At 37.1% G+C, this 24,785-nt stretch overlaps 1 protein-coding gene across 10 annotated transcripts in view; it reads left to right on the top strand.

Moving 5' to 3' along the window:
- Positions 1-20,682, top strand: part of SFSWAP (splicing factor SWAP) — a 51,685-nt gene extending 31,003 nt beyond the window's left edge. For 4 of the 10 annotated variants that reach the window (XM_074607115.1, XM_074607120.1, XM_074607123.1 and 1 more), the window contains 6 exons: positions 6,460-6,725; positions 12,941-13,083; positions 14,441-14,651; positions 17,196-17,366; positions 17,957-18,029; positions 20,254-20,682. In XM_074607115.1, coding sequence (XP_074463216.1) covers positions 6,460-6,725; positions 12,941-13,083; positions 14,441-14,651; positions 17,196-17,366; positions 17,957-18,029; positions 20,254-20,319 — 930 coding nt within the window. In that variant the 3' untranslated portion in view covers positions 20,320-20,682. Of the gene's footprint in view, positions 1-6,459; positions 6,726-12,940; positions 13,097-14,440; positions 14,652-17,195; positions 17,367-17,956; positions 18,030-20,253 lie in introns of all 10 variants that reach the window. The other 6 variants (XM_074607119.1, XM_074607122.1, XR_012589836.1 and 3 more) reach the window with 5 other exon arrangements.
- Positions 20,683-24,785: the final 4,103 nt, after the last annotated feature.

Raw genomic sequence — 24,785 nt, 5'->3', positions numbered from 1 at the left:
TTTTTGTTTGTTTTTTTTTTGTAGTAAAGCAAATATGCTGTCTGTTGGCAAGAGTTGAATTCTTAATACAAGTGTCAGTCACCCTTGGTAGTAGGCCTCGGAACAGTACGCTTGGTGCACTTTTTGCCACCTTTTTCAAGGGCTAAAATGATGTTTGTCTGCACATGTGCCAGTTCAAAACTTTTGATTATCCCTAACCCTGTCCATCTGAGCAATGTTGTTAGGTGCATCTGGGAGCAAAAGGTTGAAAAAGAGAAGGGAATGGTATCTGGTAGGAGCCGTGGTTTCCATCTGTGTGCAGCCGAGCCTCACAGAAGAAAATTGGCACGGTTCAGTGTCTTGCTGGTGAAGACTTGCTTCATGTTTTTGTTAACAGCAGTTCTTAATGGTAGCAGGTTATAGGAGTCTTGCAGAGGGAAAATCTAAGCTGTCAAATCATTGCTTCCTGCAAAAAGTTTTGGCAAATAAAATTTCTGTCAGTAAAGTCCCCTCCCTGCTGTCCCTGACAAAGGCAGGCCTGCAGACCTGCGTTCTTTGTCAAAGAAATCAGTCAAAGTAACCACTAAAGTAATTTAATTGATAAAGCGTCTCCCAGAATCTACTGGTACTTGTAATACCTGACAAAAATAGGAGAAGGCTGGCTGGCTAGACAAGGCACAGTGTGTTTCAAAGAAGTTACTTGATGTAGTGACAGGTGTTCTGCAGGTGTAGTACAGCCTGATTTTGTCTACAGGGCATGATTTAACTAATAGTGTGTCTGATGGGTTCCTAATACAGATTATTCTGCTAATCTCTTGTATTTTATCCTATGTCAGAAATGCTTTAGGGGTGATAGTACTTTGGTATGAATGTCAAAGACAGTTATACCCAAACTGTTACCTGTATAGACCTTAGATTCCATTTAAACAAGGAGAGAAATCCACAATCATAATGCTGCAAAAACAGACAAGCACATGACTTGAAAGTAACTCTATTTTAATGGCTTGTCCCAAATGTCATCTGCTGTTGTGCCTCTGAATATAAAGATTCTATAGCACAAAGCAAAACTTAACTACTTTTGGCTCTTTCATCTTCCCTGTTTTGAAGCCCTGTTTTATCATTTGTTTTTTTAGATGGCTTGTCCTTACTTTTGTCCTGTATGTAACAATTTTAATTTTTTTCCCTGTGGAAAGTAGTCTGTTTACGAGTGAAATAGAAGTTGTGCATGTTTAAAAATAAGATCCTATTCAAGTTTTGCCAATCATAACAGGGTTATCAACAACTGTAGACAGTGTACATCTGTCACACTTGCTGCTGTAGTTGATCCTTCTTTTTTTAGCAATGGACTGTAGATATTACTGCATGCCTCTTTGGAATAATAATGTATAACATAATTTTATACTTGCATATTTTTTTAATGTTAACTTGTGAGCAAAACGTAATTGTCTAATGAAGAGCATCCAATAAGTATTTAAAGAAAAAATGCTTTAGAACATTTCAGGGCCATTCATTTCTTGCTTTCCTTTTTTTTCCCCCGGAATATAGGTATTTATATCTTCTGTTTAGCATGGAAGGGGGAATGTTTGTTTGTTTGTTTGTTTGTAAATTTCCCTTACCTTGCTTTTTCAAAAGGACAGGTAAAAACATTAAACAAAATGTCACATACTAATGTGGCATTTGGGAGGTGGATAGCTTGCTGGCATTTGGAACTTTTTTATTACAAGAACCCTACTGCCAAAATGTTGTAATGAGAGTTGTAATTCCTCATACTGTAAATACTTAAATACTATAATTAATATTTAATAGGGGAAAAGAGGTAAATATCAGGAACTACCATCTTAATTAAGATAGAACATTCTTCCATCCCTCACCTATGCCTTGATTTTTATTCTTCAAAGTATTCAAGATACAAAGGCATATTGATGCATGCAACAAACAGATTCACAGCCACTAATTTCTTTACAGTTGGCCCTGGCAAAATTGAGAATGCAAAATTCTGTCTGTTTTTGAAGAACTTATCATGGTCTGTGTACTGTTAATATCTATATTTCAGTGCAGTAACTAAACCCTGATGAAACTGTTGAGTGAGTATTGAGTATTTATTTTGTTTTGTAGGAATTTAAGCTATAGGAAATGTTTTTATCGCTTCTGCTTAATCATTTTGGAACAAATTGTTGAGGCTAGGACTGACAAACTCTTCTAAAAGCAGTAACTGCTCACTTTGATGCACAGAGCAATCATACACTCCCATTGCTGGTAGATAGTTGCTTATTAATTCTCAGTCAGGGAATGCTTCACCATAAGCTTTGGAGAACCTGCAGTACAAAAAGGTACAGTGGTAGAAGAGAACCTGGAATGTTTTCAGATTTTAATGAAGTAAAAGAATTGTTGATTAAATCTTCACAGTTCTGACTTTCTTCACTCCTCCTAATTTTGATCTAAAATAGGATTCAAATTACTGCTAAATTCAGCTGTTCGGAATAGACGAAGTATAAGCCAGTTGTAGAAGTGTTAGTGACATTATTGATAATGTTCTTTACCAGTTGATAATGTTTGTACCAGGAACAATGCCAGCATTTTGTTCTCTTGTAGTAAGCACCTTTTGGTTCACTTCTAATGTTGGCTTTGTGTATTGATTAAGTAATGTAACCCCAGAATAACTAATGTGTGTTCTGGTCTTATGAAAACTGCAAATATGCATATATCTTGTAATGAACTGAAGTGTTCGTTTCTGTTCTCATATAGCTATAAATTCTTCCTCATTACAGAGCTCTTTCCTAACCCATTCCTGCTAAACAAGAGTTGTTGAATCATCTTTGTTTTCCAAAAAGCTCTCTCTGAAGCGTTTTTTATACCAAGTGTTTCCGTAGGAAGCATTATTTCAGTAGGTTTTACTTCAGTCATGCAAATATGCTGAAGAACGAGTCTGCCAGTGAAATTGTCTGACACTGTAGCATTTAATAAGGGCCAAAAAAATGTGCTGTTACCCAAAATGGACAGATAAGTGAGATTCAGTGAATGCTCCCTGAATGTTTGCAGTGTGCCTTCCTAGAAGAGCTCTCAAAAAATTTAAATCTCTCATCCCTTGAGATACATAATAAAAATCATCAGGTAACCAGCTTGTTGCCATGCTTTCCAAAACTGTGTTCTGCTGACCTGCAGGTTTGCAGAGCCTGGTCAGTAAAACAGAGTGTTTCTGCTTTTTGGAAATGCTTAATAATCTCCCAGTATATGTGCTTACTTTGATTTATTTTTTGTAATTATTTTTTTTCTTACATTTGTGCCTCCAATTTTAGTTCCTATTTCCTTAGCTAGCCTGGATCAGCTTTCACTAGTGAAAACACAAACTGTTGACAGCTTCTTTTTGACAGTCACTAAGATAGTTTATTTTTTCTAAATATTTTTATTCGTCAGCATCATTTATGCACCTAGAAATTTTCTGTATGGCCTGGCAACTTGCTGACATTAAGTTCTTTCGCTGAGCTCTTATGTTCTGCTCTGCTGGTGTTTCAGGCTGTTTTGCTGGTGAATTTTTTCTTGAAGGCAGCCAGAGTTGCCACTGGGGGAATCAACACGTTTGTTCACAGTTAATTTTGTGATTGTGACCTGTCCACTGTCACCTGAGCTCCTGGTCGCAGTGGTGTGTCGTGTAGGTTTGGACAGGCAGGTGGCTTCTCCCTGTGTGTTAGCTCTTGTGTTATCCTCTGGGACCTACATGTTCATCTGGGGGTAGCTCAAGTTACTTCTGTATGGCTTCCCAAACGTAATTCATTAGTAGCCTGAAGCAGTAGCATCTGAATGTACAGCCAGCCTGCTGCTCTCAGAGATGTCTGGACGGCGCTGTCACCCTTTAGTAACTCCTGAAGGTCAAGGAGAGCTCACCGTTTCAGCATCTGATGCTTTTGGTGGATGCCTAGGGGTGCTCAGCATTGTGGGTTTCTTCATTCTGATTGCTGAGAGAATCTCTATGTGTGACCTAAAAGTAAATGTGTCATTCAGTTATTAACTTCCTTTTTGGCAGTGGTTTGATATCTTGCGTTTCATACAGCCAAATGAACTTGGGCACTGAAAACCGTTGGTTTTTTTCTTCCCTCTCTTGTTTTCCTCTTAACTGTGCTTTGCCTACAGCTATTTTGTTTCAAGCTGTTAGAGGTGTCTACTTCAAGGCAAGCAGGTCTATTACATATTCAGTAGTGTTCAAAGTGAAGACTAAGATACTGTATAAAGAGATGAATAACACTGGCTAGGAACAAAAATGGGCTGCTGTAGTCTCTTAGGAAACTGAAGTTTGGAGATGAGGTGTCTGCAGTTACACATGGATTGTGAAGTTAGTGAAATTGGAAATGGGCCTCTGCTAAACCAGTCACTCAAATGATCATGCTATAAAATGTCTATAGTTCTTGAAGCAAACTACTTTAGTACTGCTTTGTTGCTATTTTTGTAAATATTGTGATAGCAGTTATCAGTTAAAGCTCGGAAAAGTGTCATGGCTCTCTAACTTGAAGCAAAGCTGTATTTCTGATTATTCAAATGTGGTCAATTATTGCTTTGACATACTCACAATGGGAGATGGGTAAAAAGAATGGAAAAAATCACTGGTTTCTAATTTGGTTATTTCAGGTTTTAATGTATTACTTTTTATTCTGATCACGGTAAGCATTCTTGTATCAAACGGTGAAAGTGTCAGACCGGGTGGAGCAGAAATTATGACAGAGGGAAACTGATTTCTCCAGTTGCCTTGAAATGGCAGCTGGGGGAATGACAGGCTTTGAAATGAGGAGCATATCTGTAGCGCCTGACTCGAATTGTTCTAAACAAGGTATTGAGCAGAATTCTCTCAGGTACAAGCTGATAATTTGAAAATTCTTGGAGTATGGTGTGTTTTGCTTAACTGACTGCAGTCAGAATTACTCACTGAGCATGAATTGTGCGTGGTCCTGTTCTGTCTTTGAGATTAATAACTTTTGTGATCTTCTCAACCCTTTACATGCAAAACATAAATTATTTCTGTACTTTGTGAAATAAATATCGGCACTAATTCATTTTGCTTTTTCCTTGAGGTTGTAGTCTAAACAGCACAGTTCAAGGATGAAAGTGACTTTAAAACTTAACTTTGAATGTCAGTAGTTCCTGATTGTATTTTCAGGTTTATTCTTTTTTAAATTAAAGGGATAAATAGATGAAAAGATATCTGATAGTACCCATTTTTTAGAACAAGTTTCTTCTAAAAACTAAAGATGAGAACTTCAGAACTATGCCCTAGTTCAGGTGACAGAGTTAGCGTGCGTATCCCAACTTGTATATGTATCTTTGGGGAACTGTATAGGCCTCCATTAAATACTACTAGATGCAAGTTTTTGATGATGTCAGCCTTACTTATGCTCACTTTACATAATACTGATGCAGCACTGTGGGGCGTTAAAGCATTCGTGGGAGGTTAGATTGTTATTGATTTCACAATTACTTTCTTAAGATGGATGTATTTCTCACACACTTTCATGAGTCAAAAAATGTAAGGTGATTGTTAGTTATTATTTTCCTTGCTGTTGTTATCCAGCATTTCTGCAAACAACCCGTATTGTATATTGGCAAGACTACGGAATCACAGAATCTTCAGAGTTGGAAGGGACCTCTAGAGATCATCTAGTCCAACTCCCCTGCTAGAGCAGGATTGCCTAAACCACATCCCTCAGGGCTGCATCCAGGCGGGTCTTGAAAATCTCCAGAGAAGGGGACTCCACAACCTCCCTGGGCAGCCTGTTCCAGTGCTCTGTCACCCTCACTGTAAAGAAGTTTTTCCGTGTTTTTGAACGGAACTTCCTATGTTCCAGCTTGTGCCCATTGCCCCTTGTCCTGTCGCTGGGAACCATTGAAAAGAGCCTGGCTCTGTCCTCCTTAAACCCACCCTTTAGATACTTGTAAACATTAATCAGGTCCCCCTCAACCTTCTCTTCTCCAGGCTAAAGAGTCCCAGCTCTTTCAGCCTTTCCTCATAAGGGAGGTGCTCCAGTCCCATAATCATCTTGGTTGCCCTACGCTGGACTCGCTCCAGCAGTTCCCAGTCCCCCTTGAACTGGGGAGCCCAAAACTGGACACAGTACTCCAGTTGTGGCCTCACCAGTGCAGAGTAGAGGGGGAGAATGACCTCCCTCGACCTACTGGCCACAGTCTTCCCTATGCAGCCCAGGATGCCATTGGCCTTCTTGGCGACAAGGGCACACTGCTGGCTCATGGATAATTTGCTGTCTACCAGGACCCCCAGGTCCTTCTCCTCAGAGCTGCTACCAAGCAGGTTATCTTAAGTTTCTTTGCCAGAATGTGCAGGTATGTAGCACGCATAGGAGTAGATGTTGCCCTCTGTTTAGTATAAAGGACTAGAGATGCTTATGTGTTGTCCACACTCATAGGACTTTCTCAAATAAAAAATTTGCATGCAGCTTTGAAAACTGAACACTGTTCTTTGTTTGCCTTTGATTTCAGAGTGTCAATAGTATACCATGTCCTGTGGCCGCAGTCAGAACTTTACCCACGTTAGAAGTTAAACAAGCAGAAAGGCCTTCAAGCAAAAGCAAAGATCCTCCTAGGGATGAAGAAAAAGAAAAGAAAAGAAAAAAACATAAGAAAAGATCTCGGACAAGATCTCGATCACCATTCAAGTATCATTCATCATCTAAGTCCAGATCTAGATCACATTCAAAAGCAAAGCACTCACTTCCCACTGCCTATAGAACTGTCAGGCATTCAAGGTGGGTTTGGAAACCAAACGTATTCTTTAGAGTTCTGTGTGGGGTAACACTTAAAACATTTTTGCGCTTCTTATTCCATTATGTAAGTGTGTTTATACCCATTACAAAGCGTATAGTCACCTTGAAGACAGTGAATAAATATCATCAAATGTGGAAGATCTTTGAAAATATTTTTAATGAAATAACAAATCATTAATTTCTAATTACAGAGTGCAAAAACTGCACCAGTAAGTGCTGCTTCACTCTAGTCTGTGAAATACCTGGCGATAATATGAAGAAACGTGATTATAGCAGGAAGAGGGCTTGCTAGTAAGTTTGTGGCTGTTGCTGGAGTAAAGTAACCAGGCAATGTTAAGATAAGAGATAGAGGTGGAGAGCCAGGTAGCTGAACAGCAAAGCTCAGAAAACAAGCAAGCAGTTGGGTAGCATGTGAAAAAATGTGATGGATGAATGGCAGGAGAGATATGACAGGAATCCAAGAAGGGTGAAAACAGAGTTGATGAGGAAGGGTGGCCAGAGAAGAGTGTACCCCAGTGCAACTAACTCTATGTTTAGTTGGTAATGAGATTAAATTCGGTATATTAATTACCCAGCTATAAGATGATACATAATGTGTTATATTAATACTGGTAATTACATCTAAGACGTTTGGGTGTTGGCACCTTTAGTGTTTGCTGTCTGTAAAATTTGTCATATTTGAATGCCCTGCCACATAGCAGTTGTTGTGGTCAGTCGGAAGGGCTTATTCTTGAGGTTGCATTCTCTGGATCATGCTACAGAACAGCGTTTAAGTAACTTGTCGTTCAAATGAATTGTGCATATAAATACTGCTACAGCTATATATGGATGTGACGCATGCAAAATCATACATTCCTTTATCTTGGTGGCCATGCCTGTGACATCTGCTTTTTCCTGAAAAACCGCTTCTAGCCCTTTATAGTGGTGTGACAAAACTTCTCATCTTTTATTTTCCTTGTGCATTTTTTTGTTTGTTTAATGAAGTGTCTAACTATACTAATATGAGTAAGTGTTAACACATTACAAGTTGTTATTTTATGCTAGATTTTTAAGGTTACCTACAATACTTTGCCGAAGTCATCTCTGCTATTCAGAGATGCAAGGAACTAATTGAACATAGCTTGGGCTGAACCGATCAGTCTGACGTGCTACTTATTTAACTGCCTTTAACAACAGTGGTCATGATGCTCTATGTTATAAGGCACATTCCAAAATACTGTGTGCCATTCCTTTTCTGTGCTTACCAGCGTGTAAAAGGAATGAAGCTGAATGAAGTTTTCCTTAAGAAGTGAATGCAAGTCCTCTCAGAGTTAAGGATATCTTGGGGAAAAGTCTCCTCAGGTGAATCACTCATATTTCAACTCCCTGTCATGCCATATCTTCACTTGAACCTCCCACTTCAACCAAGCTATGTTGCATGTATTTATCCATGATTTTACTGATATATGGTAAAAACAAGGAGAAACAGTAATGCTAAAAAAAAAAAATTGAATCATCTTCTGTGGTACATTGAAAAGGAGAAAGAATCATCTGAGAAGATCCTTACCTGTACTTGGGTATGCTACTTAATGGTATTAAGATAATCTTGCATGTTGCATGAGCTCACATCAGGCAGTAACCAGATTAATGGGAACTTGCAAGTTCGGTTTGATACATAGTGAGATATGCCTTAGTGACTTTAGGGAGATACCTGTTCCTTTATAGTGCCTTGAATGCTTCCACTGACTGGTTTACGTTTGGTTCTCCTGGTGAAAAGACAAACAGTCTATTGAAGTCTACCAGATACATAATGGATAGTCTCATTATGCTTTGGTTGTTTCTCTTTTTTTTGTTTTGTTTTGGTGGCCATTGTTCAGCTAGTGGAGAAATTACACAAAAATCACCGAGAATAGTTAATCTACTGGAGCTAATCTTTGTGTGCCATCCTGAGTGTGCCTCCTGGCACGAATCAAATAACAGGCACATAAATGTCTTAACATCGTGAATCAACACAACACCTGATTAAATCTGGTGGGATCTTTCCTAGATCAGCTGCTGAATGCTACAACTTGAGAAGTCCAGTAAGCTTGATGCTGGCTGGTTGAATTTTAAAATTGTTTCAGAACAACTGCACCACATCTTGCACTGAAAACATTTTGCACATTATAAAACTTGACAGAAGTTAAAGCTGAACAGGGAAGGGCTTTCAATTCATCCTGTCTCTTCTGTGCTGTGAGTACCAGTTTAAACAAAGGTCTCTGGAGGGTCTGTCTCCCATTCCGAAACCCATTGTATCTGGGAACTGAAGGCAGTATCATCAGTGCCGAGTGGGTGCCTGTTCCCTTTGAGCTTTTTGCAGGCTGTATGAAATGCTTTTATCAGGCAGGAGGCCTGTTAGAAATCTGAATGTACCTTCCTATCTACAACATTTCATAAGAACATGACTAAATCTAAGGCCCAAGGACCTCTTGGTAATTCAACTGTAATTAATACCTTTCTCCTGTGTCTGATACTTAATATAGTGACTGTATTGGTTTACTTTAATGTAGTCAGTAAAGACAAGCAAGTCTTATGCAGGATACATCAAGTATCTCCTCATTTGGAAGATGATGTTATTCTGTTTGGCCTCAGATGGAGTACTGTGCAGTTTGTGCATCCTTTAGAAGGAATTAGACCAGTTGGAGGAAGATCAGAGGGAATCATCAAAAAAACTAAAAAAAAAAAAAAAAAAAAAGAGTTAGAACGACTATTTGTGAAGACTGAAGAGAGATGAAATGAGTCTTCATGAACGCCAAATAAGAGGAAATAGAACATTCTTCTTCAGTCTTTGGGGTTTGGACAGTAAATAATGGATTTAAATTGATAACAGAGAGACTAGAAAGCTTTTCATAGTGTCTCAGTGGTAAAGGTGGTTAATACAGCTTGTGAACGCTCCATTGTGGGAAATTTCGTATCAAGAATTATAGTTTGGATAATATTGAATAGTCTTATTTCATGAAGTCTTTTCATTGTACAAGAAATGGTGATGATTGAAGGTTTGCTTTACTGAAGGTGTTTATTACACCTTAACATACTCACTGTATTTCCAAAATTAAAGCTCTTGCTCCTGAAACCAGAAAATTTGTAGAGTAATCAAGAGTGAGAGCTGATTCATAACCCAGTCGAATACTGATGTGTTTTGCCTCAAATGCTTAGGCAAAAATAATGCCATGTCTTAGTAATTGCCAAAAAAAGGCAAATGCTCTTGCCTAGCTAGAAGATATGACTTTCTTTTTTTAATTTATTCATATATTTAGTGTTGATTCAGAGAAAATAATTTCCATGCATTTTCTTGTCTCATTCAAAACACGGCACCTTTCACATCTCTTTGCTCTTCAGTTTTCCCAGTGCTTCACCTAGAACAATATTTTTTTCCTAGATTCCCAAAACGTGGGATGTTACATGGATGTTACAGCTTGCTGCTGAATGAATAGTTATGTAGTTATGAATAGTTATGTAGTTATTCTCTCCTGGGGTAAAGTATAAACTCTTTGTACATGTTAATGTGTTCATCTTGTATTAAGTGGATGGCCCTCAGAGATAGCCTTTATTGTGTGGACATTGATGCTGAATTACACTGGAACATCCTTATTTTGAGTAACAGCGCTTTATTTGAATGTCTCAGTCTGATGTTGTATCTTTGAGGTTTTTATGCCTTATTTTATTCTTTTCAAAATGTATATTCTAACCTACAAATCTCAATATAAAGTGATTATTGATGCTTTATTTTACCTCAAGAGTAAACTGAAAAAAGCTGGAATTTTGCCTTTCTGTAGTAATTACTGCTCCGGTTCCTGTTAATCAAATAATTTAGAATAAAAAACTTTCCCAACTTTCCCAACTTTCTTAGAGAGTAGCTTATTAGGTTTGAAGTATCTGCACAGTGAAAATAAGTATTTTGGATTTGAAGTTATTTAAACTATTATATTTAAATTAACCATGACAGCCAAAAGATAAGCCAAAATATGTTTATTTCATAATTTTTCATTAGGCTGTATTGCATTCAGATTGTAAAGAATTGTGATCCTTAAATTGTAGTAATGAACACTCAGCACTTCCCCTGTGTTTGGGGAACAGTTTTAAAGCCTTAGATTTTTTTTGAGGTTTGCATATAGGCATTAGTTGAGCTTCTGTTTAAAAACACTTTCAGTAGTTACTAGTTAAAGGTGTAAGTTATTCCAAAAATTAAGATTAAAAATCACCTTTACCATATAACTTCCTGTGACAAGTTTATAGGTAATGAGATGTGGGAAGTTAAACATAGAATTATTCCAATGTGATGTTCAGTATACTTTTCAAGCCCTTCCTTTTTAGTTTGTGTATCTTAATTATCTTTTTTTTTTTTCTTCCAAAATGCATATTGTGCTTAGAAATCCTACAGATGATCTTTGCAATATACTTCTCTGTATCCCATTTTATATCACTCGTTTATCGCTTGGTTTTGCATTGTTAGAGGTCTAGAGGCTCTACTTCATTTAAAAATAGTCTTTGGTGGTAAGATACAATTTTTGTACTGTTGTATTTTTTTTATATTTTCTAATGCATCTTCAGAGAGCATTAAAAATGAAAAGTTCTGTTCAAATAACATGAAGTTGATTCAAAGCATGTTTTGAATATTCATTTTTCTGGGTAGCGCAACCAAACCTGTTTTACAGAAACAAGTTCCAAAAATTGTAGCTATGTAAGGAACCCAGATATATTGGCTTAGTTGTGGCATGTGGTGTGCTAACAGCAATTCTCTCTATAAATGCATGTTACTCTCTGGAACAAAATTTCTGTACCAAAATTAGTCCCATAAAGCTCCTGGTATCGTACAGTTTTAATTCTAGGCCAGCGTGACAGATTAAAGTTAAATAAAAGTTATGGAAACAGTAAACCATGTCCAAACGTGCTGTAAGGTATCGCAGCGTGGATTGCTTTGCAGCTCTTAGTCCCAAAGAGAGAATTAGTTTTTACAAATAAGTACTTAATGTCAAAGGTGGGGCACATTTGTTGAATATATCTTGGAAAACAAACAGCCTTTGGTACCTTTTGGTCATCTGTAGTAAATGCTTCATCAGTGTCTTTTTTTCTAATCAATTTCAAAGCACCATTAAAAAGTCGGGTGTGAAACGTACCTGACAGTGGTGCTCTTTAAAGAAGTGTAGGTTGTCAGTCACTGGAGTTTCCAGTTTGCCATTCCAGCTGAGAAGTGAGGTTTCACAGCTGGTTGGCAGTAAGCGTACATGATGATGGTGTTCATTGGAGTCTTTTTTTCTACCAATAGATCTTTGTAGTCCATACCTAAGCTAATGATGTGTTTGTGCGTGTGAGTGTATGTGAGAGGAGAGGAAGGGAGGCAGCGGCGCTCGTTACGTGTGGAGTGACTTAGTGATTTGGTCAGATGAAATTTGGATGTTCCTTTTGAACTAGAGTAGAGATGGAAAGGCTAAACTTCTCTTTGATAGTGATCGTTTTTCTTTATTCTGTCTAGTAATAGAGTAGTACTAAGCCACATAATTTATCCAGTTAATGAGTTATAAACAGTAATTAGTAGTGGTATACTTTTATTAACAGGTTACTTTTCAATAAGTTTGGATAGAGTACAACTGTATGTGTGTTTGTGTGAGACTTTTTCCCTCAGTGTTAGGAATTTAAGAGACTTGAAAGTAGCTGTTCTTTGTAAAAAAAAAAAAAGAAGATTGTTTGGGATTTTTTTTCTCCTTCAGAACTGATTTTCATGTTGCTGAGGCAGTGTCTGTTCACGTAGTTTTAATTCCTAATTCGTAATGAGACATGCCAAGCTTCATAACCCTTTGAATTTTTGGGACCCTACTAAACACAAGTGATACTGACTTTAAAGGAATAGAGTGCCTTTTGAAATCGCAGTCTAATGAAAGTAATAATTGATGCATTGCAGTAATCTGTTAAGCTGTTTTTAATTGTTTGAAGCTAATGGCTGAAATTCTTAACATTTGGTGATTGGAAGAATGTTGTAGAACCGCAAACATCAGTTCATAAACATGAAGCTAATGCCTTTTTCTTTCTGATTGTTTGGACTTTTTTTAGGCTGGTCCATATAGGCATGTTTCACTAAGGTTCAGCTTTTGGTTAAGGGACTGAGCCTTTTCAGGATTCTAGTTAATACCAAAACTAGCACATTTTATTCTGAATGTGAAGTGTGTGCCTCCGTATCACAGACTCACAGCATCCACAGGGACACTGAGCATGGAGCGGAGTCTGAGCAGCTCATCAATGGCAGCAGCAACAGAGCGGGAAAATTATCAGGCAACTTCGACAACGAAAAGATTTGACTGCTGGAGCTCTTTTGAGGGAAATCCTGGTAAAATGTCAAGGTGTCTGACTGACCCCAAACTTTATAATCTGTTGGTTTTTTTCCTTTTTTAATCCTTCTGAATGGCCTGGTAAAGATCAGATTTCTAAGTGACAAAGCAGTTAATTTGCAACGCTTTACTACCATTGTGATTACTTTTTTCATTTTCAGTTGATCTCTTTTGTTGTAGGTGTAAGAGAAATGGCTCAGGAGTGTGTGTATATATTGTATATATGGTGTGAGTCTGCAGAAGATCAGTGATTTCACAAATGGCTTGTCTTTTTGTCACTGCAAATTAGGTATTTTCAAGAAGATGAATGTTTGATATACATGGAATGACATACCTATAGTAAATAAATAAGAAAGGCTTCAAAATAAATAAGCAAATAGAATTAAAATTATTAGAACTATATATTTTAGAACAAAACTAGCTGTTACTATCAGGAATTTTGGGCAGATTTGGGAGTTGTTTTTTCTCTTTCGTTTTTTCTTTTTTTTTTTTTTTTTTTTTTATCCGCCCCAGGCTGGGTCCATGAATTGCCCCCTTCTCCATCTTCCCCCCTCCCCTCCATCTCTCAGGACTTATCTCATTTAATTTATTTTGTTATTAAGAAATACTCATGTGTTACTTGCACATCCATTTAATGCCAAATCACAGAGAAAAAGAGTTAAGCTCTTAAGTTGATCTCTGATCTTAACTGGGCACGCTTTCTTTTTTCCCTTCTTGATCTCTTTCTCACTTTTCTAGGAAAAATATCTCAAGTTGAAGTGCTAGTGCCAAACCATGCTGATCATGGGTTGTTGGTCACTCGCACAGGTGAAAATGTTGGCTGTGCTAGGATTATTCTGCAGCATCAGGGACAAAATTTCCTGGACTTGTCAGTGTTGGAGGTGTGCTGAAAACAAAACCTTGTCTTTATCTCTGTGATGCAGCAGTTCTTAAAACGTACCACTAATTTGAGAAGACGAGGTCAGGCCTGACAATCCCAGGCTTCGAGCCAAATTGGCCTTCTGCATACCAATTTTAGTAAACTCTGCTGCCACAAAAGGTGACTGGACTAAAGTAAGCCTTTCCCGCTTACTAATACAGAAGGTGACATTAGCACACAGTACCAAAAAATAATTGCTTTCCTCCCCACCCCCTGTTGGGAGTGAAACGCAATGCATAATTGCATCCTAAATGTCTTGGATGGGTAAGAAATTTTTATGCAGCTGACAAGTCTTGGAGACTAAATACACCATGTTGGTATAAAATAGGCATTTGAAAGGTGTTATATTTGCATTTGGTGACAGCACAATTCCACTGAAATAGAAGTAATGAGATAAGTAACAAAAAGCAAACTTTTGGATGTTTTTTCCTGCTCAGGTCACGATCAAGGTCACCTAGGAGAAGGGCTCACACACCAGAAAGGCGGAGAGATGAAAGAAGTGTTCCAACAGCTTATCGCATTAGTAACAGTCCTGGAAATAGTAGGAAACGCCCGCGTTCCAAGTAAGTATACCCTGTCCTGGGGAAAGTTATGTCCTGGCATCGTAAGAGACTTTAAACGTTGCCGGCTGTGCTGTGTACTCCCTAGGTATGTTCTGGAGCTTTATTTTAGTAGACAAATGTTCTGCAGTTCTACTTTAATAGGCAAATACTTCTGTGGAGAAAAATATAATAGAAGTACTTGTTCTTCTTCACCCATTCTTTCATATGTTTGAACACTAAATGTACAACCAAATCAGTGAAGGTTAATATGCTACACAGTAAAATATGGCAGTAAGCGCAAAAAATGTAGACTGAAGAAAGAATATTGTATCGAGGATATTTTGCAGCTCTGATTGCAGAAAGGCCATGGTTTCAGACCTATTAGGACTGACATGTTGAATTTTCAAGTGAAAATGTAGGTGGTGTGATAGACCAGTTTTAATCTTCAGTTATAGAGTAGATTCTTTGCAACGGTGTAATGGAAGCCAGGTTTGGGTTCTAGGTCTGTTAAGAGCTAATTAGTTTACTTAGGCTTTCTATCAGTGAGTAACGTATATTTTGCCTGGTAGCCGAGAGCCATTTCAACCTTACATGGCATCAGTCAGCCAAGTGTTTTTTATTAACCATAGTTACACTAAGAAGTAGGCAAGCTTTAGAATCCAGTACTGTCAGAGGGATGAAAATTATAATTGATAAATACTGCAGTGTTTTAAACTTGCTCAGGGCATTAATCTGTTATCAGTTGTGATGCTGAATAACTAGCATTGCTTGTAAATTTTTAGGTATATTTCCAGAAGAAAATATTCAAGAATGAGGAAGCTATACTTTACTTTATCTGTTTGGGAGTTGCTGGCTCACTGCCAGTAGAATGAGTGTACTTCAGAATAAATATAATAATTGGGTTTTTTTCTTTTGCTTATCCTGTACCTCAGTTGCCATCATAGTCACTTTAAAAAGCAGTCTAATGTAAACTAGTGTTTTAATCTGACTGCAGTGAATTACTTGCCACAGAGAATATGCATAGTTCTTTTATGCTAGCTTTTGTACCTAGAAAAAAATTAAAAAATAAGCCTAGTTTTGGCAAGGGGACTGTTCTAAAAATAGAAAATTGGTAGACACATTGATTCAGCTGTTATGATGTTTGTTCATCATAATCTGAGATGAAAAACACCAGAAAACCTTACTGTAAAATATTCTTCTTGCATGATGAATGTTTGCTGAGATTTTCAAGAGTTAAGTATGAAATATGATAACAGCTTGATTACATTATGAAGTTTTAAGAAGCTGAGCAATTACGGTATATAATTAGCTAGTCAAGAAATAACTGACTTCGTAGCTGATGTTTTTTGTATACTCACGTAAGTGTTAGAGGCCAGTATAGCTGTGGGGGTTTTTCTTCTGCCACTTAATGATAATTTATGCAAGAAAAGTGTAAGAAGATTTTGCAATTTTAGGTCTTTAATGTTAAATTCTATGTAAAAATCAGATATTTGTATGATAAACTCTTAAGCATGAGGGATGTACAGTATTTATATGGGAACTTAATGTTACAGCACAGCTGCTTTTCAAGTACCAAATTTCTAAGAAAATCAAAGTAAAGGAACCAATAATGTGATACTTAAAAGATGGCTCTAAGTTTTACAGTGGTTTGAGATATTCGAGAAGCTTCAGCAACACTCTTCCGAACAGATTTCTAGCTGTGCATGCTAGAGAGAGATACGTACAATGAGGTATTGCCTAACTCTAATTAAGGCATTACTCTAGTAATTCCAATCACAGTCATGTCAATACTGGTATGTAAATCATACAGACATAAATTCATAACCATGTATAAAGATTTTGATAGTTCCGTCTCTAGTATATTACTAATTGAATTCTCTTTGAGCTTAACATTGCATATGAGGAAGCTACCTCTGTTTTCCCCTCCTGTCGATAATGACCACATCAGGTACCTGTAAGTCCTTTGTTCCAGCTCTCGGAGTGACAGACATTTGTGTACCTAATTTCCAAGTCATAAACAGTTTGCACTTAAAACATGTTGCTAGGTCTAGGTTTCTTTGAGTGGCACACCAGAGCTTGTTTATAATTTTGAGCCTGCGGTTTGTTGCATTACAGATTGGATCAGAAGGAAAGGGATAATTTCTTTTAAAAAGCAAACAAACAAACCATGGATTTGCCTTGTAGATCTTTTGCGTAGCTATGATTCCATGGTTTGTTTGTTTATTAGCTAGGAAAATTGGAAGATATATACATTTCTCATTGTATTCTAAGTGTCTGATGATGTTTGGGAAGGAACTTCCCTCTAGCAAAGTTATTCTGCAAATCTCCAATAAAAGACTTTTCATTGTCATCCTTCAAACTATCACATACTGGTCAGTAATTCCTGTGTACCTGTGAAGCAGCATTCCAAGTGAGAACCTCAGGTACTAGTAGTTGCCTAATGTAGTGTGTTAAAAAGAGCTTCTGAGAACGTATTTTGCACAGCTGTAAAAGTGCAGTATTGGGGTAAGACTCTAATGCTTGCTGAATGCATAGGAAGTATCCTGTGGAAGTGGACTACATAAGCTTTTAGAAATGTGAAAAGTAACCTCAACTGAGCTAGTGTAATTTTGTTTTAAATACCCTTTAATAAAATATTTTCTTCTTGCAGAAGTCCCCATGAAAAGAAGAAGAAGAGGCGGTCTAGATCACGTACCAAGTCCAAAGCTAGGTCTCCTTCACCATCCATGTCACCAGGCAAACCATCCACACACAAAAATTCTGTACATTCAACTAGTGTCTCTCCTGTGGAGAGCAGGGAATCCAGCCAGGAACGCTCCAGGTAATGTGTTCTTTTTCTGTAATAGTTCAGTGCTGATGTCTTTTGACTGTGAGTATGTCTTTTGACCTAACTTTTATGGTGAGGAGCTCTGTATGTAAATAACATGTGCATATTAAAAGTAGAAAACACTGGGAAGACAGTACCACGTGCATCAGTCTAATGAAGACATCGGATCTCTGTTTCCTACTGGAGTAAACATCTCGACATACTCTTACAGTAAAACTGATGCAGAAAATTCTGCAACCTAATTCTAAGTTAGAAATTGGAAACTCTTACTAAATGGGATAACTCTTTGAAGTAGAATTTTAATAGAGTGGTTTGAATTGTAATGGGTGTGCAAGATTCATAATTAAATTATTTCCATAGAATATAGAACAGTCCTGTTAAAAATTCCTAGGCTGTTGTTCAGATTTCTTTGTATCAGTTGGATGAGTGACTCTTCTGACTGGGACTTTTCATGGCTTCTAGTTGAATGAGAGAACTGTTGACTACCGTATTATTGTACAATAAACCCCAAAATTGTGATGGTGAGTGAAATGCATTTCTAAATCATTGACCATAAATGTCTAATTCTAATTTTACTTTTTTAGGGGAGTTTCTCAGGAAAAAGATGGCCAAATCTCTTCAGCAATTGTGTCTTCAGTGCAGAGTAAAATCACTCAGGTACAAATAAACACATTCAGAGTATGTTGCCTAATTAAGTGTGTCCATCATATCACTTTCTTCTCTCACTACCTGGTACAATTCTGAGCTTCGCATATGACGTAGAGACGTGTTCATTGTCATTCTTAATCTGTTTGCTTGTGAGAAAACCTATTTTGTTGCTTCTCTAGCTGCTGTCCTTTCAAGTTTAATCAAGCCTCTAAAGACCAAGCTAAATTCATTATGCTGCAGTATATGCGCTGTTAAGATATGAAAGTCCACATTATGCTACAATACCCCAGTTAGCAATAGCAGGTATTACTGAGAGCCCATCTCACCATGTAGTGCTCTTAACAAGTTTCATGGAAGAAAGAAGGAGAAATACCGTGGCAAAGGCTAAGTTTATAGTGTTGGCAGTACAGGAAAAATATGTCCTCTTGCAGACTGAAGTAAGTGTATGCTTTGCATTCAGCAGTATCTTCAACTCACTTACCTTACCCTTGTTGCTCTTTATGTCTCTGAACTATTATTGTTATGATTTTGCTGATATATTCAAGTTTGCAGTAAATCAGGGCATATCAGGTATGTGCCTCCATACGCTTTGCAATAATTGAAATGCATTCAGCTTCTCTAATGCAGTTTTAAGATACCCAACATCCATCAAAATAATTCCATTCCTTTTTTAAAACCTACTGCGTGGTATCACTCCTTAAAATTTTTAATTTCACTCATCCTCTTAGAGTCTTCATGCATATTTAACTTTCTTTCAATTGAATATGCCAAGTTTAAAGAGTTTAAAGCTCTTAATTATGCTTTGGAAAATTTACAATATAAAATCAGAATTGCTTTTTATATTCTCATTTTTTTTTCAGTGGATAGATTATTCTTTCAATAGATTAATATTGTTCAAAGATTTAGTTCCGCTAGGGAAATAGTGGTAGTTGGGAATTAGTACTAGTACCTTACATACCATGTCTGATCCGTTCTCAATGAGAAACCCAAAACAAAAATATTCAGGAAAATAGAAAATAGCAAGTATAGGCAGCAGAGAAGGAAAACAGAGTACAAACACCATAGCACGTCTTAGGCTACCGAACAAAAGTATGGAAATTGCTGGTATGAGAAATGAGATATGAACTGCATCATGGTCTTCAAAGTAGAGTAAACATCCCACCCTTTAGAAATATATACCCTTCAAACAAAGGTGATAGGTTCATGCATTTCTTGGGTTAAATATTGCTTATGGCATAGCATTTACTAGTTTCATACTAGTCTGCTAATATAAGTCTTGCTTGAAGTGCAGCTGTAAGAGGAGGAAAGATTACTACATTAAAATACAGTTCTTAGTTGCTATTTGCAGAAAGTTAAAAATAGGAATGAAGCTTTTGTGAATCTGCAAGGTATTTCCCAAAATAGATTACTTCAGCATCTTTTTATCTTTAAGGGCCCAAAGAAATGTAATTTACCTAATTATTAGTAAGATTATTTTACCGCTGCTGTGCTGGCTAACCCTGACCAATAAAGTATCTTTTCTCGTTTAGATTCTTCCATCTGTAAAGTGGAATAATGATGCTGAATTCCCCTATGAAGTGTTTTGGGAGCTTCAGATGAAAAATGCTTTAAAAGGACAAAGGATTTTAATTCATTTATATTGCATTTCTGAGGAGATGTTTTATACTCTCAAGACTGAGAGTTGCTACTGAGAGTTTCACAACAGTCTTAATGTTTCAGTCACACTGTCATATGTGAAAATACCGCTGCTATGTAAATTTTCGGTTCAGGTTTACAAAGCAAAAAAAAAAAGCTTTCTGTCATAGAGTAATTGTTAGCACTCTCTTCTTACCAGCTCTCTCTTGTTTTTCTTTCTTCTTTTTTCTTTTTTCAACCTTCAGCGGTTAGTAGTTGTGTGTTCATTACAGTTTTTGTGAAGATACGGTCGTAGTTTCTTTCCATTTCAGTTGATGCGATTTTTGTGTCTTGCTGTATAGAAATTGCTCTAAATATTTATGCGCAGCACCTTGTAGCATTGTAGTAAAAACAGACTTCAGTTGCTGTCATAGGAACTTTCTCCAAATTATGTCACTCATTTAGGCCAGGGACTTGTTAATAGCTGATGCTCATGAATCTAAGTGTTCTGTGTGACTGGAGCACAAGCTAACCCTTCCATGCGGGTTTTTGCAGTCACATGCTTCAGCTCTCTTCAAAGCCCAGACATGTCTGATCATTTTCCTTTTATTTTCTACAGGATCTTATGGCCAAAGTGAGAGCAATGCTTGCAGCTTCCAAAAACATACAAACTAGTGCCTCCTGAGACCTGTTGAACTGACCATCAAGAAATTGTGTGAAAAAGAACAATATTAAAAAAAAAAAACCTGCCTCATCTCAAATGTACAGCTGAGCTTAGCTCACTTGGTTCACAACTTGTCTAATATTACCAGAACTCGAGGAGCTAAAACCTATCTTTCTGTACAGACGCGTCTCCTTGAAATTTCATTAAACTTTTTCAGCCAGAATATCTTTGGAAAGTTTTTGGTTTTTGTAAATTGATTTTTTGACTAATTCTTCAGTAACATTTTATGATCAGCGGTCTATATGTGTATATTTGTAAATACCATGTTTCTGTGAAAGAAGTATTACACAATAATAAAGAAGGAAACATCTTTCATTAGCTAAAGTTTTGTGGAGTCCTTAATTGTTTGCGGTTGGCTTTTGTTACAGATCAGTTTTCTTTTTCTTTAGTACTTTCTTCTTGTTAAAATAACAACTGTCTAGCCTGCTTGACCACCTTAAGCTGAGAAGTACTTTTTATCTTCTTTCATGCACAGAACAATCTAAGAAGAGTGTTTGCTTGGCTGTTAGTAGCGGACAGTTTGTGGGCACGGGACATGATTTTATGTCCATCATTCAGAAATCTCTGAGCCTCCATTTGAGTTGACCCTTTGAAGTCAATAACTAATGGTCACTAGCCCCTTTGTCTTAACGTGCCTTGTTCTCTCTAGTTAGCCACAGAAAAGAGAGTGTTTATTTGTGTCATTCAACAGCCATACTTTACAGAAATCCAGCATTCTTCTGATTTAACATCTTTCATACAGTTGAGAAAGGTGCTTACTAACTTATGTTTTACTGACACATACCAGTTAACACTTTTCAGAAAGCTTGTGGCCTCAGTATAATTGCACATTTGCTTATTACGCATTCTTTGTTGTACACTGAGACTATTTAATTTTTTAATTGAAATATTCTTAAAATGATTACAAAAAGGCATGTGTGAATTTTTCCCCAAGCCTGCTTTAACTATGAGGATTTGCAATAGTTGGTGTATTCAAAAGGTGCCCTTATTGGCAGTTTGATTCCATAAAGAGTGAAATCAGGGCTTTTAATGACCCCAGAAAAACTCTGTGATCTATAATCAGAAAGATTGTGGTTATAGTGACTCATGTCCTAATTTTCTCAAATTTTTTAGAGAGTAGGTGGAGGTTGGAGATGGATTAGAGAAATTAAGGGGGTAAACTTTACGCTTACTCCCAGACTAGTTGGTAAGTTACCTGCACAGAACTACACAGGTTAATAACTCCAATGCAAAATCTTGTTGTTCAAAGCGAGGGGAGGAGAAACAACATGTTGACATAATTCAAGCTTTGAGTGACGTGATGATCAAAATGGTAGTTGGTATGCCACTTGTTGGTCCTCACTTGGTATGAGAGAACAATATTTAAAGCATTGGAAACAATAACCGATGAGGTTTCTTTTCAGTTTTTGGCCAGTAATAATTAGCAGAGTTTACACTCCTACAAACAATATAAAATACTGTGTCTGATGCAGAGAAATTTCATTGTGGACATAAAATGTGATGAAACAGAGCCATTTAAATGGTAATGTAGAATCACGTTATCCACCATTTACCTAATTATTTCAAACTTATTTGTAATGTTTTCACTAGGACAAAAATAGCTTTCAACCCGTGCGAGAGAGAGAACATTTTCTCTGTGCATGTAGATGAAACAATACTAGTAGAGACAGATAAAAAAGGACATAAAGTAAATTTTGTAGGCAGCTGTTTTAGATTGTTGTGCAGCATTAAATTTACAGCAGCTTTATTTTTCCCTCCTAAATGGAGTTAAAAGTCTCACCATGGTTAAATAATTGGCAGCTTGGATGCCAGTTGTTTGTCATGTAATAGGAAAAAGCCCAAGTCTTTGATAAAATAGACTGGGCAGCTTGTTTTGCTGCTGCTTTGCAGATTTATTCTCTTTGGGAAGGTTGTTGCTTTAATGACTTCTTAAAATATTTTCCCTCCCTGTGAGCAAGTCCCCCCCCCCCTTATTCCCTTTTGTGGTATGAAGTGAGATGGAGCGTTAAGCTCCAGGAAAATTTAGATTAAGCTGCATTTTTATACACTCTTTATTGTTTACTGAGGTTTGTTTGCATTTAGCACTCTCTCATGGGTAGTTGTATTTTCCAGAATTTAAATAGTAGTAGCGTTTTTATTGTGTTATTTTTTCTCTTTCTAATGAAAATGGACATTTTCACCATATTAAAGGGCTTGAACTGCTTTACCGGAATAATTCCTTTCTAAGTATTCACATTTATAAATTGATGCTGCTTTTTTGGTCTGTCTTCACAGGCACTAGCTGCATTGCAACTGTGTGTTACATGGGGTGTGTGATACAGTCGGTGCGATTGATGGTGTCTGGTGTATCAGGAGGATGTGTAACTAATATTAGGAAAGTGTCTTAAGAACTTCAAACTGGAAAATTTTCGAATTTCTGTTTACAGGTATGGATTTTTAGTGCAGCCCCTGGAAGAGATCTGTGGACCCAGTTACAGGACCTTGGCTAAGCCTTCTGCATCTCACACCCACCTCCATCCACGAAAACTGTACGTACTCAATTCCTTGCCATGTGGCCACCCATCTAGGGCCCTGAAGAGGCCCTGTATCACCTGGCTGTATTGCCAGAATCTTGTTTCTGATGGGAAATGCATGAGGTTGCTACACGGGGAGTTAAGAAATTGGGAGAGCTTCACTTGGAAGAAAGCATCACGAGGAAGGCACTGCGGTAGCTCTGAGTCGTCAGCAACTAGTTTTAGTTTTTCAAATTTCTCAGTTTTGTGGAAATTATATAACATGAGATTACTTTACTTTACATTTGGTCAAATACAGTAATTTAAGCAACTCTTTAGCTGTAGGCACTTAGAATTGTTTCCTGTGTGTGCATGTAACAAACCAGAAGGACATGGAAAATTAACACTAGCTTTCTAAAGCGCTTTGGAAGGGTCGTCTTGTCTGTAATGTGCTGGCCAGGCTTTCCTCATTGTCTTAGGAGTTACAGATCATAATTTTGAAGATAAAGAAGAATTTTTAAAATTGTCAGTTTATACAGCAAAATCTTGTATTCATGCAGAGTAGTCGTTTAAAAAAAAAATTCCACTGGCAGTAGGAGCTGCTCAAAAGGTATCGGGTTTTTCTCTGGGAAGATTCAGGTTCAACTGAGATATCAAAAAAGTATTTACAACTTTGTTATGTTTTGAACCACTAAATCACTTGCGGACTTGGGTATTTGTAGGTGTTACAGACATACTTTCTCAGTGATGGATAGCTTTATGAAACAAAGCTAATAGGGCAAAGGCATTGCTACAGCGAAGGTGGTGTGTAGCCTTAAGTTTTCCAAATTTCTTTGCCAAATAGAAGTGAAATAGGTAAGTGTTAGGTGCTTGTATATATGTCTTCCAATCCCTCTTACCAGTTTCCTTCAGAGCCTGTTTCTGAGTGCAGTCTGAAGAATGGCTTCTGCTTCACCAGCTTTGCTCAATCTGCCCATCTAGGTATAATCTTCATAGGTCACGAGGTGGGTTCGTAATAACTTGTATTAAAGGTGCTCTAATTTGAATTAATTAGAGGTGTTCAACAGCTTCCTACTTGGCTCTTCAGTCAGACGGTGGGTAACCTGTTAATAATAAAATAGTTAAAATCATTTGGCCATCTCAATATATACTTCTAGGTTTTCTACGGGTGGAGAGACCTTGCTTCCACTTGTAGGGCAGCTTCTGTCGAACTGAGTTAATGGTTTGGCATTGAACAATTTGGCTCTGTCAAGAAGCTGACAGCCATTGAGATGTATCTGCGGTCTCTTGGCATTGATCATGATTTCACATCTCTTGTCACTTGTAGCTCTTTATATCAGAGTATTTTGTTTGACACCAATTATTTTGGAACATTCACTTTCTCGCCTCATGCATTAGAGACAATCAAAACCATACTCTTTCAATGGGGCAACAAATTACAACATTTAAAATTCATGTTTTCTTGGATTTAAGGCAATGTCTATTATCTTTTCTGAAGAAATTTTATTGGGAAATCCTTTTTAATTAAATTTCTACTTAATTAAATTGCGTTTATCATCTATTCCTCTTCTCCCATCCCTACCCAGCAACTAATTATATGAAGCAAAGAAGTAAAAGACCTGTGGACTGAGGTTAGTAAAATGCTAAAGCATCTTCTTGCCTAATTTTTCTTTTGCCTCATGATCTGAGAGAGTGAAATAAAGCACTGCACTGATCTAACATCCTTATTTTCATCTTGTAAATTAGCTTGGCTATAACTTTATCAAAAAATTGATTGAAATTCTCCTAAATGTGGCTTTTAAATGTTGAAAGCTCAGTGTTTGATTTTTTTTTTTTCTGTTGTGATTTAAATATGAACATGTTCTGAATATTTTGTTTTGCTTTTAGACAAATCCTTTCAGCATCAGAAGTGTAGCTCGGTTAAGTATTACATAT

This window comes from Larus michahellis, chromosome 13, assembly GCF_964199755.1.
Source record: "Larus michahellis chromosome 13, bLarMic1.1, whole genome shotgun sequence".
NCBI classification, from domain to species: Eukaryota; Metazoa; Chordata; class Aves; order Charadriiformes; family Laridae; genus Larus; species Larus michahellis.
The sequence above is the reverse complement of the archived record's forward strand: the minus strand, read 5'-3'. Positions and strand labels throughout refer to the sequence as shown.